At 34.8% G+C, this 16,443-nt stretch overlaps 1 protein-coding gene across 1 annotated transcript in view; it reads left to right on the forward strand.

Moving 5' to 3' along the window:
* Positions 1–2,931: 2,931 nt before the first annotated feature.
* Positions 2,932–16,443, forward strand: part of LOC133335850 (protein furry-like) — a 41,666-nt gene continuing 28,154 nt past the window's right edge. Inside the window, exons 1-5 of the mRNA XM_061544145.1 lie at positions 2,932–3,079; positions 3,164–3,297; positions 6,939–7,037; positions 7,109–7,243; positions 7,990–8,161. Coding sequence (XP_061400129.1) covers positions 2,932–3,079; positions 3,164–3,297; positions 6,939–7,037; positions 7,109–7,243; positions 7,990–8,161 — 688 coding nt within the window. The remainder of the gene's footprint in view (positions 3,080–3,163; positions 3,298–6,938; positions 7,038–7,108; positions 7,244–7,989; positions 8,162–16,443) is intronic.

Consider the following 16,443-nt stretch of genomic DNA (forward strand, 5'->3'; position numbering starts at 1 on the left):
TTCATAAAATTAAGATATATATGTATGTGTGTGTTCCACAATGTGGGTCAATTTATTAAAGAAAAACTCACATACACACGTGCAATGTACAATGAACAAAAAAAAATGCCCTTCTGCCTAATGGCTTCTTATGTGAGAATAAACAAAAACGAATGCAACAAGTTCTTATTTTTATTTGGGACATTTTTAACAGATAAAACAATTGGGGTTTTTATCTGAAAATCCGGTTCGAAAATATGGGATTCTGTATATGTATATCCTTCCTCAGTAAACCTTATATCTATCAAATAGGGGTTTCTAGCCAAGGATCTGGTAATGGTGAATAATGGCGAAGCAAAAACGGCAAATAGCGATTATTTCAAATCATGTGATCCACATTTTTTGTCGAATATTTGCATGTCAAAATTAATTTATGGGTCTAGAAAAATTGACGAAAATGGCACACAAGGACTCGAAATGTAATGACGATAGCTTTTATAAAAATAATCCTCATACGATATAACTGTAGATATGACATCTCAACAATGACCTGCACCAGATGGAATCAATGATATACAACTTTTTCTTCCTATAACTCAAAGACTATGTTAAAACTAGGGATACGTAGACGAGCCCAAAAGTCTACTTTTAGAATTTACGATTTTTGCCGCCGACCAAAAAGTCGACTATTTGACTTTTCGATATTTGCTTTTCACTAAAAAGTCGACTTTTCGATCATTCGATTTTGTCAAACCTGTTCAAAATCGAGTTTCGACTTTTTCCGACTAATGCAAAATCGACTAAAAATTTATTTATTTAAATTAATTGTTGTCAACAGATAAAATTAAATTCCAGAATGTGTAATTTTTGAGCAATTTGGGCTTTGAGATAATTAACCAAGTATTTATGAAGAAGATCGAAAGTCGATCTTGAAATGTCGACTTTGCAATTTCCTCAAATATCAAAAGTCGACGTCGACTTTTAGACTTTCCAATAAAATTTTGGATATAGATATTTTTTATATATGTATATTTCCTCTAAAATGTCGGAATATAAAATTATCGCCACTTCTTTGCGAATATGTGACTAAAAAAATCTTCAAAGTAGCAAGAAAGAGGGGGTGTTCATTTTAATTTTCTGCAGACGTATTTTTCGTCCTTCAAAAAAACCGTAAGGCCAAATTACAGTTACTTTCAATATGCCAAAAATCGCTTCCGAACTTGACACAAAGTCCATGTCAAAACATGAAATAAATGAATGCCAGCCTCCAAAAACCCGGTATACCAAATTACAGCCATTTTGGTTCGAAAATGCAGCAAAAACCTTCAAAATACTAAAAATGGGGCGGGATATTCATATGAGGGCTGTGTCAAAACATGGACTTATAGTGGAATTTGTTCGCTTAGATATATATGCGAACAAATTCGGGAATGCAAAATTATCCCCACTTCCTTGCGAACATGTGGCTAAAACCTTTAACAACCTCCTATCGAAAAGGGGACGTGTGCTTCACCTCAAACCATGGACATATATCGAAAATGTTCTGCAGAAATTTTTTCCGGAATACAATTAAAATATGGACCTATATAGATAATTTTCCTCGTGAATGGCAGCCTCCAAAAACCCAAAATGCCATATTTGCGCTATTTTGATGGTAAAATGTGACTTAGACCTTCAAAATACCGAATATGGGCCGTGTCCTTTATATAAGGCCTATGTCAAAACATGGATCCATATATCACATTCGTAATACCAAAAATTCTAAGAACAACAGCATTGGGAACTTTTTTCCTATTGTTATGGGGTCTCCGATAAAAATTTCATGGAGTTGCAATATACATAAAATCGCTGGAAATCTAATGGCTCTGGGTAAACAAATGTTCTGTTACAAGATTTTTTATCCTTTAAGAAAAACCAGTATCAAATTACAGGCACTTATGATGGAAAACACGCATTACCGTTATTGATCGAACTTTTGACACAGGTCCTGTCCTGTCGCCATTTTAGATTTTTTTAATTTTGGCTGCACTTCCACTTATGTGGCTGTAAATTTCCATTACTGATTCTTGAAAAAAACATTTTTGCCGAGGGTGTTTAATAGAGGTGAATATTTTGAAATTGTTCCCTAAATACAGGTCACAACTTATTTTAGATATGTTGATAGTCCGATGTATATATTAGCCAACCATAATGGCTGTAATTTACCATAACGGGTTCTGGGTGGGTAAAAAAAATATGATGGGAAAATTTACAATATAAGGATCATGTTTGGTTCTCAATGTTATGCATTTTCAAACCCCGGTCGAAATGTACAACGATTTTCAGTTCCATTAATAAAATGTAAGACTTTTGAAAGGTCCTAATTCAGTGTTGGGCAAAATTAAATTGAGAGCAAGTGTGTGCGAGCGTAACTGAGAATTCACCGTTAAAAACGTCTATAGTAAAGAGAAAGAAAGAGAAAATATGTTTACCAATCGACCCTTTGTTACGGTAGCGTATATGGGTAAGCATGCCTGTCCTAATTCCTATTTTCCTTCTGCCATTTTCTTAAGAGAATCCTATTAATATTCTCTTAAAATACTACTACCGCTAACTCTTACTATTCATATGTCATCTTTTATTTTTCCTCCATTTCCGCTCAACGCTGGCAGCGTGGAAATCAGTTGGATTTTCACTGGCGTTGGTGAAAGTTAAATAACGCATGAATGCCAATCCCTGCCATTGTACTTCTAAACTTATTGCCCGCAGAGACGTAAAATAAACGCGTAATTTTTTTGTCAAACAAAAAAATCACTTGAACAAATCTCTGATGGTTGGCATGGCTACCACTAAACCGACGAGTACATATATCCATTAAATGAAGCTTATATTTTTTTTTTTTTTTGAGGATTTTTTTGCCATTTTCCGGTTTCAGTTTTTTGTTCATTTTTATTCATCACATAGACTCCTCTAATGTTTAGGTATTTTCTTTTCATTACAGAAGATGACAAAGTGGGAACATTGGATGTTTTGCTAAGTAGTGCTTATTGCCGTTCGCAGCGTTTCTTGTCCAAACAATTGGCCCAGTTGCGTCCGGAGCTGACAATGTCAATGTTTTCAGGTAATTGGAAGTTTCGTTGGCTTTTCTGGATGCTGTTATGTTAAGTTCTTTTTTTATAATTTTATTTTATTTAATTTTTTGCAGAAATTACACACCGCTTTCAAACAGCCCGAGAAGATGTGCGTACACTATTGTTGCAATGTTTACAGCCATGGCTGCATAATATGGAATTGGTTGCAACAACAGTGCCCCCAGCCACGCCATTGTCGTACATCATGGTAAGTGGGAAATAGAATTTATTATACAAAATTACCATTGAATTGTTATTCAGGATTGATTTAAGGGCAATGAAAGGATAGGATACAGGGAAGTATTATTACACGTTTATGTTAAGGACATATACAGTTGAAAGTGTCTTTAAAAATTTTAATATGGAATTTAAGTTAGAACATCAGGGGAAAACCTATTTATTTTTATTACGCTTGTAAAAATTTAGCTATACCTTGAGAATTTTGTACGACTCCTAGACTCGATATCCGTACAGAATGCGTTCAATATAGGTCAATTTTTTCACATAGCTCCCATTTCAGGTATTTTTAATGTGTATATGATTATTATACCCTTACCTATCATGGTATGGAGGGCATATTAATTTTGTTTTTCCATTTGTAACTCATCGTAACTCATATATATATACACATATATAATCTTGATCAGCGTAAAATTCTATGACGATCTAAGCATGTTCGTCTGTTGTAATCACTCTAGCCTCTAAACGAATTGAGGTAAATCGCCAAAAATTTGAATAGAGTCGTCTTTTGTCTGCAAATAGGTCAAGTTTGGTATAGCTCCCAATTTTCGGTACTTTGGGGTTTTTGAACGCATTTTTCAACCGCACTCGCTGAAATTTAGTACATTGGGTTCTTATTATTTACCAAATCTCTCCACAAAAAAATATAAATATAGGTCCATTTTTCCGGGTAGACCCCATATAAGGGTAAAAAACAAGTGAAAAAGCGTTAAGTTCGGCCAGGACGAACTTTGGATACCCTTGGAAATGTTGTAAACCAGAATATACACCACATATAAATTTCAGCAACTTTTAGTGGAGATTTTTTCCGAAAACCCCTATATTAACGACGCATGGCAGGATGGAACATGTGTATAAAATCCCCAAAATACTGCAATTTAGAGGGCACAATTATGACCAACGTACACAGGTTTTATTTCGAGGGGTTTGGTGGAAGCTGCTGGTTCAATACAAAAATTGTCACAGCAGACAAAAAATGTGTATGCGTACGTCTCTGGAGGCTATACCTAAAGCGGGACCAATATTGATCACATCGTTGTAGAACTTCCGAAACTAACATTTTTGTATCACAATACCTTCCTTTACCCTAAATATTAAAAATACTGAAAATCGGTAGGTGTCATTATATGGGGGCTAGGCCTAAATGCCGGTCGATATAGTTCATTATCGAACCTTACGTTATCGAACCTTACGTTATTACGTACGAATTATTACAACACAGTCTTAGAACCAAAACCAAAACGAGGAAAAACAGATAAAAATTTTTAATATTTATAAAAAGGGGACTACCCCTAAAAGGGGGCGAATATAAATAATGTATGGTTTGGAGATTTGTTATCATATACGATTACAAAATACCAAATTACAGCGAATTCGGTTGAAACCCGCGCTCAAGAACCCCAAACTACCGAAAATCGGGTGGTACTCTTATATGGGGGTTACCCGAAAAAATTGACCTATATTTACAATTATTTATGGAGAGATTTGTTACCCAATAAGAACTCAAAATACTAATTTACAGCCAACTCAGCAAAAAAATACGCTTATATGAGGGCTACCAGAAAAATTGGACCTTTGTTTATTATTTTAGTGGGGGAAATTTGGTACCCAATAAGAACCCAATGTACCAAATTTCACAATTTATGCTCCCCTTCTATGCAAAAATTTCATTGCGGCCTCTGGAGCGACCAGAAAAACCGGTATACAAAAATTTCGCGGCGTTACAAACATTTGGTCCATGGAGCACATTCCTAAATATTAACCGAAAAATCTTTTCCAAAATTTCACGGAATTAGCAAAAGATTGATATTGGATTTCGAAATATTCAAAAATTTGACACTTTGTGGCGTAGGTACCAGGAGAGATATTCGGCCGATTGACCTCTTCAGGCTTTGATATAGGTTGGTAAATATATTACGATTGGAGTCTAAGGGATAAAATCGAGTACACAGCTTCATATGAAATATCACATTATTTCCATTGTGGCGAAGATACAAGAAAGAGTCAATCGATAAACCCAACCCACATTATAAAAACTTGTAGGGTTGAAAGCTATTTATGGCTCATGCCACTTTTGGGTACCTTATAGTGTTCTCCTCGTTGGTTCGAGCCACATGCCGATGCGCACACTCCATATCAACATTCTGGTCCTTACAACCAGGGAAGTGGGTTGATGATAGAAGATCAAGAGTCTCTTTGCCGAAATTTGCCCACGTCCCGTCGATTTGCTTAACTTTATGTATAGATTTTGGATATTTAGATATTACTCTGCCAAATCTGGCCGTTTCGTTTACTCCTTCGATTGACTCACTATAGCAGACCCAAAACTCACGTTTAGCCTTTTTGATTTCACACTTGTACCTATTGAATTATTGTCTATAAACGTCCCAATCTGTACTAAGTTTCGTCTTACTAGCTTTATTATATGCTGTCTTTGCAGCCTTTCTCAAGGATGTCAGATTTTCTGACCACCATACCGACTGATATCTCTTCCCAGGGTACGTTAAAGGAAAGGAAGCCTTAAATCTCCGCAGAAGAGATCTATATGACCTAAAATCGACGATGCTGTTGTGGGTTTGAATTAATCCCATTTTGACTTCCGAGGATTCGTATAAGGTTTTTGTTTTCTTCTAGAGGTAGGAATCTGGAAAATATCCTATGGTCCGAAAAGGAACATTTCTCAGATACTTCCCAGTTGGCAATCCCAGAGTCGTTCATGACTTCACCTCTCAATCTATTAACGTATTGCCCCTATTACATATTCTAAGATTATAACTAAGTATAAAATCAATAAAAAATGGACCCATCTGTTGGATTGGTGCCATTGCATCCCCAGTGGAAGTGATGTGCATTGGCATCACATTCAATGATTATGTCAACAGGACGTTATAGAATCTCTGTCCCGTCCGATAAACCGGTTGCAGTAGTTAAACGCTCTCTTGTATATCTTCTTGGCAGATATCTCTTTGGCATTGGCACGTTTATCATTTCCCGGTTCTAATGAGATACATCCATCTTTACGATGGGAAGCTAATCAGATTTGTATCGGAATATACAATGGACTTAAACCACTTTCAAAATAAGGGACTCATTTGTAATTCGACTCCAAATTGTCAGAATCACATCTGTGATTTGTACTGATATGACGATGGGGCACATTTTACTCAAAGTGTATAGACAATAATAAGTCAAAGGGTATGATATGTCGAATATAATTTTTTGTCAACTGTATTGTCACTATACAGTTGGCAGAACAAATTATTATCATTGCTATTTATGCCAGAAAATCCATGTAATGTATTCCGTTTGACAAAAAATAACTCTTAAATCTGAGGATAAACGACAAATTAGTATAATTAAATAATATTTACACCCTCTCTTCATGTTTTACCATCATCAAAAAAAAGTTATGAATATTTAATTATTGCATTTTAATTACATGTACATAATTATTATAAAGAATTTAATGTTAATCGTGCATAAGTAAACGTTGTATTATTAAACGTTGTCTTATTGTTGTTTCAGAGAAATGATAATATTGATTGTTATTTATAATTGTGACCAATTTCCAATTAAAATTTTTATTTTGATTTTTTTTTTTTTTTGCAGTATTTCCCCGACTCTGGAACGAGGGGACGACGAGAAGGTACCGGTTCAACAGAGGCCACTGAAATGATACTGAACAATCTATTCTATATAACAGCTAAGGTGATTTGTTGTTGTTGTTTTTATTTTTTCATTTGCTTTACATTGATTCTTTACTTGGAATTGCTTTGTAGTTTTCCGATACACATCCGCGTGACATTGAAGAGCTATGGGGTACCCTTTGTCAATTTTGGCCGAACAATTTAAAGGTGATACTACGCTACCTGGTGATAATGAGTGGCATGGCGCCCAACGAATTACTGCCCTATGTAAGTGTGATTTGTTTTGTGGAAGTACAATACTAGTAGATATTTCGCCAATTAAAATATGTTTATATGTATGTATGCATGCAATGTAATATATGTAACGTGCTGCAGTTATGATATGCCACCCCATTAATTTGATGTTGAGAGTTTCCTGGAACACAAGATGAAAACATGTTCTTTAATATAACAACGAATTGCTTAAGTTTTACATTCTCTCATGTGCATTTAATTAGCGTTAACTATTTTATAGGGTGATTTTTTAAGAGCTATGGGAATATAAAAAATGTTCTAATGTTGACTGCAACTCCACCTCAAATGGCCCAAACATTTAGTTCAATTTTGACATACTCTTACCAACATTTCGTCGGGTTTCTCATGATTTAATGCTTCAATGTTGCCTTCCAATGTGTCAATGGAAGCGGGCTTATCTGATTAGATAAGTATGTAGGTGTTAAATCGCATGATCTAAGCGGTTCCATAAAATAATAGGGAACAAATGACCATAAAGTGAAATAGAATTCAATGATATGCAACCGATGTTCATTTTTAAGACGAAACAAAGTGAAATTATAGACCCAACTGAAGATGTTTGATAGCGAAAAAACACGAAAAGCACCTGAGTTTTTTAAACTAGCGTTGCTAAAAAGAGAAAAGCTCAAAAAATCACCCATTCATTCATACATTTCTATGTGCTTTTCCGAATGCATCTTTGTTTCCTTTTCAATTAATTCCTTTATTTATTTCTTAAGGCTAAACGTGTCGCTCTGTATTTGGCCCGCACATGTCCGGATCGTCTCTTGGATGAGTTAATGGCAGAACTGCAAACTGTCGAGACCCTCAACTGCCTAATTGAACGTACAGAAACACCACCATTTTATCGCTTGACCAGCATGCGTAAAGCCTCCAGTCATTCAGCTGATGGTAAGTAAAAAATATATTTTCCCCCATAAAAAATGTTTACATATTCATATATGTGTGTGTAAACATTTGTTTGTTGTGACATTCAAATGACCCAGTAGTTCGAGTAACTGGTTATGAACTAGTTATTTTACCAATTACATGTAACTACCACTAGTTACCACATCATGCCCTAGACTGGTGAATTTAACATGGGTATGTCATTGGGGAAGTCAATTGTCCCCTGTCTGCGTTACCAGTATACAGTCATTTAGGTAGTACAAAATGGTAGTGCATTTGACTAGTGTCTTATGGTCAGCTACTTGGGTAGATACAAACTATAAACCAAATGCCTAGTTACGTATATATAACAAATTAGATTGTATAACAGTTTGGAAAATTTGAAATATTTTATAAAATTAATTCTGTACACGTAAATTTATTCATTAATTTTTTTTTATAATAGATTATTGTATACTGTTTGATCCATATGTAATTCCCGAGTTCGCGTGCTTTTGTCACCGTAGTAGATATATATGTATCTGAAGAGAAGATAGGGATTTAAAAACGACTAAAGATTTATATATGAAGGTCTTATTGTCACCGAAAACTCACCTATAGAAAATTGGTAGAATATCTCTTGAGCATTTATTGATGTATTTCGGACCTTTATGGGCGATACATCTTCCTGTATCGTTTCTAAATGTCTACAGAATGCATGTAAAATTTTGTTTGAAGGATCCGTCCCTAACCCTTTGTGTGTTCTCTCAATCTGAAAGGGCGAAATCTTTAGAAAACCTGGAATGAATCACGTAGAAGAATTACATTTGTCTGAGTTATGTTACAAAATCAAAATTTACCTCAGATTTATCCTATGTATTTCTTTCGAATATAGAAATTCAAGTTCCACATCACTTAATATGGTACACCACGAATATTTTTGCGAAAAACAAATATCTGTTTTGCCTTTAAAAATACTAAAAAGTCGAAACAAAATGACAAGACAACTGTTATGTTTTGTTTTGCCATCGAGAATTTATATCTATAAAAAAGTCGATTCATTCATTACACTTTGCATTACCAGTAACTACTGAATTGGAATGATATACCTAGACAACTTTTTCAATCGATAAATAATTCCAACTGTCTATTTTGTGTTCCATTTGTGGATAAAAAGTAACTAGATCACTAAGTAACTAGCTATATAACTATGTAATACAAGATAATTGATATTTTTTGAACAACTGGGGAATTCTGTGTGTGTGTGTGTTTTTTTAATAAAATCCATTGATGATTTTATTCGGAAACCAGAACCATTATTTTGTCATTTAAAATAGCCTTAGCGAATATAGCTGAGTTATGTGTACAATGAATAAACTAAATATTTATCTTCTTGGAAAAAATTCAATATTTTCGCTTGCAACTGCAAATGGTATATTTATACCCTTTTTCCAGACTATGGTTCAGGGCAGCAACGTACACAGGATTTCATATTGGGGGGGTCCCGGTAGTACAAGATAGAAAAATTCGCTGTTGAAAAAAATTTTTAAACACGATACAGGCCACAGTCCCTATGCGTACGTCCCTGGTTCAGGGTATTAAGTCATTGTACATATGTTTGTACCATTCAAATTGAAACGACATAGAATCTTAGTTACTTTTAAGGATATGCATTGAATATTGAATTTGTCTGTCCATTGGGAAAGATCTGTTAATATTTAGGGGATGAAATGGACCAAAAACTTTATTTTTGTCGATTTTTCTGGTCGCTCCAGAGGCCGCAATTATGGCCCAAACACCGCGAATTTTTGCATGGAAAAGTGGATCGGGCCAGTGAATAAGTATGTCTGTTTTAGCGGATCAAATGGACCCTGACTTTTGTGTGGAAAATTACAAAATTTGTATTCTATGGCGTATATATTTGCCCCTGAATGTCCTAGACCCGAGAAGTTGATAGTATGTTCAAGAGGAGTGGTTGACCTTTAAATTGATACCAATTATATGGTCGTATGTATTTGGATGTGGGAGATACACATAAATATTTACGGGTGCTTACGTACTGAGATATTATTTGGTAACCCATTACCACACTAGAGTGCGGAATTATAGCGCTGATCGCTTTGAAATTTTCCATGAGATTTCAGTTATGGTCAAGGACAACGCCTATAATTTTCGGTGATGATCACATAATCATTTTGGGATGAAATGTATCGAAAGCATGATTTTTTGTGTTTTTTTTTTCGAGTCGATCTATAGACCACAATTGAAAGCCGAACATCACAGCACAACCCACGGTGAAGGGAATATGGACAAGTAATTAGAAGGACTGAATATTAGTAATATTAGGAAAATATGTCAGTGTATAGAAAAGGTGCTGTTTACCTCTAATTGGCAAGGCGGTGCAAATATCTAAAATATTGCCCAGGCTCGAAATAAACATCAGCAGAAAGTTAGAGTTCCGTGATAGTTGTGTAGGGTATCATATGGTCAGCCCCGTCCGACTATACTGCTCCGCTCACTGGTTATGTCTAATATTATAATTTTGTAAAAAATATTTTTATACCCTCCACGGTAAGGTTGAGTGTATATTAAATTTGTCATTATGTGTAAAATTCTATGTGAATTTAAACGTGACAACATGTCTGTTCGTCTGTTGAAATCACGGTGGAGGTCGCAACATTGCTAGTACTGAGGTCGCAATATTGCTGGTACTCCTAGGAGAATTGGTATTTCAAATGGGATATATTGGTGCACGTTTTCGTGTAGCCCCCATATAACCGTATACCCCCATATTTCGATATTTTGAACACCTGTTTCTAAATTAAGGAGTTGCCAGAGATGGAAGTTTGCAAAACACTCAACTTTTTTCTGCTTATATCGCGCTTTTTGTGCTAGGCTAAGAACAGAGATGGAAGTTTCCAAAACACCTAACTTTTTTTCTGTTTATACTGCGCTTTATGTGCTAGGCTAAGAACTTTCCGAACTGCCCTCGTATAGTAAAACATTATGGCGAACATTTCTGTAGAACATTCTGAGCAGCTTTAACACCGTTTTGAATGAGTTTTCAATCATTTCTAGAAAAGGGGACGGAAAAGACCCCTTCAATGAGTTGGTTGAGGGTTAAAGTTGTATACCAAAATATTCCTCGATATTTTACCAGTAATATTGTCGAAGACACTATATAACTAAAATACAAGAATTTCAAGAATTCATAATTCGAAAAACTATAAAAATTCTGGTTAGTTGATTATAATTTGGTATTTTTTTTATTATCATTGAGTGTCAAATCTCACTACCCAAAAATATCAATATTTATCGCCGCACATAACGATAGGCCCACTATTAGATATTTTGAGAATTTCAATCATCATTTTTCTCACGTATTCATCGGTAAGTTCAAGGTCCTATTTCGTAGGAGCCCCGCATTAAGTTTAGATATTTTGAGTGCCATCCTCATGTGGGAAGGGTATAAAAGTTCGGCCGGGCCAAACTTCACATCCTTTTTACGTGTTTTATGTGGGGAATTTCTACAATCTTTGAGTTTTTTTTTTTTCAAGCCCAAAAATATATAAATTTTTTTAAATTTAAATAAAAATCGCGTTTACACTTGAAAAATATTAAAGACCGCACAAATAGTAAACAAAACTTGAAAAAAACATAGATGCTTGTGTGCTTGTTTAAGGTCAAAGACAAAACCGTTATCATGCATTAACCACCATATTCACCGGACTTGACCCAAGCTGACTTTTTCTTCTTCCCAAAACTGAAGTCACCGATAAAAGGAAAGCGTTTTGCTACGAGTGAGATAGATAAATGAAAAAATCATACAGAAATTGCTGTTGGTTCAGAATGACGTTTCTCATGTTTGATTTAAATCAGTTCAGTTTTAATTATAGCATCTATGTATAATTTTATCCGATTTTATGTAAATGGCGCCCAAAAGGCACTTCGCCTGTCCAATTGCTACGAACATTTAACATGGGCCATAGACTTCATACGAATGGCGTGTTTTGACTTTCGGTTTTAAATCGGTTCAGATTATAGCTTTGCACAGCGCTCATAAAATTGTGGTTTAAAAATTTTTCAAACCGCAACCAATTTTGTATACACTAAGTAGAAAAGTTCTGCGTACAACCTTACGCTTTCTTCTATAATGCTCGAAAACCAATTTTCTACACAAAAGTATATATACAAAATAAACTATAATGTAAAATGTGAATAAAAAATAACAATAAATAAAACCTATATTAATATTTTTTTAAAATACTATGTTGTCAGGGTATTATAGCTTTGTGCGGCCCCAAGAAATATTTAAGTATACCGATCGTCATATCTCGACTAGCTGAGTCGATCTAGACTTGTGTGTCCGTCCGTCCGTCTGTCCATTACAACTTGTAAACACGGTACAAGCCACAGTTATGGACCAGTCTTCATGAAATTTTGCATGTGGAATGGGTTCTGGTCAATGTAGACCCCTTTTGTTTTTGCTAAAGATCGGGTAATATTTAGGGGATGAATGGACCAAATACTTAATTTTTTTTTTTTTTTTTGATAAAGATTGGCCAATATTTAGTGGGTTAAATGGGCCTTGAATTTTGTGTGAAAAATTGCAAAATGTACATTCTATGGCGTATACATATACTCGTGAAGGGCACAGACCCGAGAAGTTGATAGTATATCTAAGAGGAGTGGCTGACCTTTATATTGATACCAATTATATTGTCGAGTGTACTCGGATGTGGGAGTTACACTTAAATATTTACAGATGATTGCGTATTCATATATTAGTTAGTAACCCATTACCACACAAAAGGGCGGAAATATAGCACTGATCGCTTTGATATTTTTTATCAGGTTCAAGAACAACGCTTATAATTTTCGGTAATAATCAGATAATATTACTATCAGAATATTACTAATAAGAAAACTTAGCAATATTCGTGTAAGAAGGAGGTGATGTTTACCTCTAATCAGGTGTAAATATCACGAAATATTGCCCAGACTCGGAATAAATATCCACAGAAAGTTAGAGTTCCGTGGTAGTTGTGTAGTGTATCGTATGGTCGGCCCCGTCCGACTATACTGTTCCGCTCACTGGTTTTATTTCTTATCGTTAAGATATAAATTTCTTTTAACTTAAAAAAAGTAAACAGTCATATTTTAATGGATATAAAATATACTGGATTTTTTAAAACTTATTTCAGGATGTTTTTTTTTTTTATCGAATTGTATATATTGCTATCTTGTATGCTGACTTTTTCTACTGAGTGTATGGCAATATTGTTCTCTAGCAGCGTGAACTATGTACAAGTTGATTGAAATTAAGGTTGTTAATCGAAATTAAGACAGTCGTCTGTCTAGGCTATAAGTTTTGACCTGAGTTTTTTTTTAATTTTCGAACATTTATAGTTATGTTTTTATACCCTCCACCATAGTATGAAGGGTATATTAATTTTGTCATTCCGTTTGTAACTCATCGAAATATTCATTTCCGACACAGTATACAGTATATATATATATATTCTTGATCAGAGTAAAATTCTAAAACGATCTAGCCATGTCCGTCCGTTCGTCTTTTGTAATCACGCTATCTTCTGAAGGAATTGAGATAGGGTGCTGAAATTTTGCATAGGATTGTCGTTTGTCTACAGGCAGGCCAAGTTCGAAGATGGGATATATCGGTCCATGTTTAGGCATAGCTCCCATGTAAGGGTACCCCCCAATTTTCGGTATTTTGGGGTTCTTGGGCGCGTTTTTCAACCGAAGACGCTGAAATTTGGTACATTGCGTTCTTATTGGGTACTAAATGTCCCCACAAAAAATTATAAACATATGCCCACTTTTTCTGGTAGCCCCCATATACCGGTACCTCCTAATTTTGGAGGGTTTGATCGTATTTTTCCACCGAATTGGCTGTAATTTAGTATTTTGAGTTTTTAATAGGTACCAAATCTCTCCACAAAAAAAATTATGAATATAGGTCAGTTTTGGATATTTTGGGTTCTTGAGCGCGTTTTTCTACCGAATTCGCTACAATTTGGTATTTTGTAGTCGTATATGGTAACAAATCTCCCCACTAAAAAATATTAATATTCGCACCCTTTTTGGCGTAGTCCCCATATAACCTCCTTTTTATATTAAAATAGTTATCTGATTTGTTCTGCGTTTTGGGTTTGGTTCTAAGACTCTGTTGTAATCATTTCAACTGCAGAGGATAGAACGTAAACTATAGCCCGGATTTAGGCCTAGGTCTAGCCCCTGTGTGGGACGTACCAGAAGGAGTGGATCGATATTTCCCATCTTCGAACTTGAACAAAGTTTGGAATAAATAATAATATAGACAAAGATTGGATGAATTCAAAATTTTCTGAAATGGATTTGGTCCAAAAATACGTGGGGTCTAGAAGCAATATTTCGACGAGGCACATTTTCACTGTATCAAAGTGTATACACCCTCATTAGCCATAAGGCTGAGGGTATAAATATTCATTAAAAATTGCTGAAATTATGGTTTACATAATCAGTTTGTAGAAAGGTCACTTTTTGGTATGTTCCCTTTATTTTCATTTCAAGTACCTGACAGTATATCTATGTACAGTATGTCCAAAGTTCGGCCCTGCCGAACTTAACGCTTTTTCACTTGTTTAATAAATATATTCATTTCTGATATGTATGAAGAAAATATAAATATTTGAACGGTAAAAGACAATGCCGAGCCTGGTTCAAAGCTGCTCACCTGGGGAGGTAATTTTGACAATAATGACTTCGTTCATTATTAAATCAGTAACAAATTATTTAAATCAACCTTAACGTATGCAATATGTACATTCAGGGTAAAGGTTACATCTGCACCTATTATTTAAAATTTATAAAAAAAAAATTATAAAAAAAAAATTTATGAGGTTTAAAGGCAAAAAGCGTACAAAGGTGACCCTAAACACTTTTTAAAACTAATATTTGAGATTATGGCTTTTATTAATTAAAAAATCAAATCAAACCTTCGGCCTATATTTGCTCGCCCACCAACGTGCCGGCTTCATTGTATTGCGATTGCTAACGTGAGATGTGCAATTGTTAGCATTATTTAAACCATATTGAGCCCAAAGTAAATCATGTATATTATTCCATCATAAACAGGTGATGGACATTACAGGCGCCGTGTCCTGTCCAAAAAAGTCAGTCAGACAGTCGGTCGGTTAGTGATAGTCACTGGCGGAACCATCATTTGATATTTGATACCATTGATAGATAGAAAGGGGTAGAAATCGATAAAAACAAATGAAAATTCGATTTGTAAACAGAGAGTAGAAGTCCAGAGCGTAATATCGTCATAGCTCACCGAGGACTGAGTTAGTGGCTCACACCACAATGACTGGCGCCAATGTGTTTGATGAGCACACCCAGGTTGCTTGATTGTTTGTAAAAGTAATTAAATTACTTTGTCAAAATAACCAATGTAAAGAAGTAGAATAAACATTTCAAATTTCGGAGGAAATATGCAAATAATTTGGTATTGATTGATGTGTGCAAAGCAAAAAAAATTGAACTACTCACACGGTACTAGTTAGTGTGTGTTCACACCCTCATGCTTCATTTGATATTTTTTGTTTGTTATTTTATGGAAAATTTTTAATTGACCATGAATAAATATTTAATATTACAGTATAAAAAAATTTTGTTATCCTTGAAATAATTGCGACAATTCATGGAAATGTTTTGGGAGACAAAAGAGATTTTTTGTAACTATATTTATTTGTAACTATTTTTTTTTTTATAAAATTATATTGTGTGGGGATTCACAAAAAAAAGGTGGATGAGTCCAATCTTCGAACTAGATCTTGGTTTTTATACCCTTCACCACACTGTGGTACAGGGTATTATGTCTTTGTGCATATGTTTGTAACGGGCAAAAGGAAACGAGATAGACACATGGTTCCTTTTGAGAATATGCATAGAATCACTTTCTGAGTCGATTTACGCATGTCCATCTCTCCGTCCGTCCATGTATTTTTGTGAACAAAGAACAGGTCGCATTTATGATCCGATTTGGATGAAATTTGACATAGGTCTCTTATTTGGCCAAAGGACGAACCCTATTGAAAATCGGTTCCGATTTAGATATAGCTCCCATATATATTTTCGTCCGATTTAATGTAAATGGTGTACCAAAGTCCCTTAATATCTTTCGGTTTGCACGAAATTTGGCACAGCGTACTGAATTAGGTCTAGAATGATGTGTGTTAAGTTTCGTGAAAATCGGTTCCGATTTAGATATAGCTCCCATATATATTTTCGTCCGATTTAAT

The sequence above is a fragment of the Musca vetustissima genome, unplaced genomic scaffold, assembly GCF_032173495.1.
Source record: "Musca vetustissima isolate MV318-11 ecotype Yass unplaced genomic scaffold, APGP_CSIRO_Mvet_v1 utg13392, whole genome shotgun sequence".
In the NCBI taxonomy this organism is placed as follows: Eukaryota; Metazoa; Arthropoda; class Insecta; order Diptera; family Muscidae; genus Musca; species Musca vetustissima.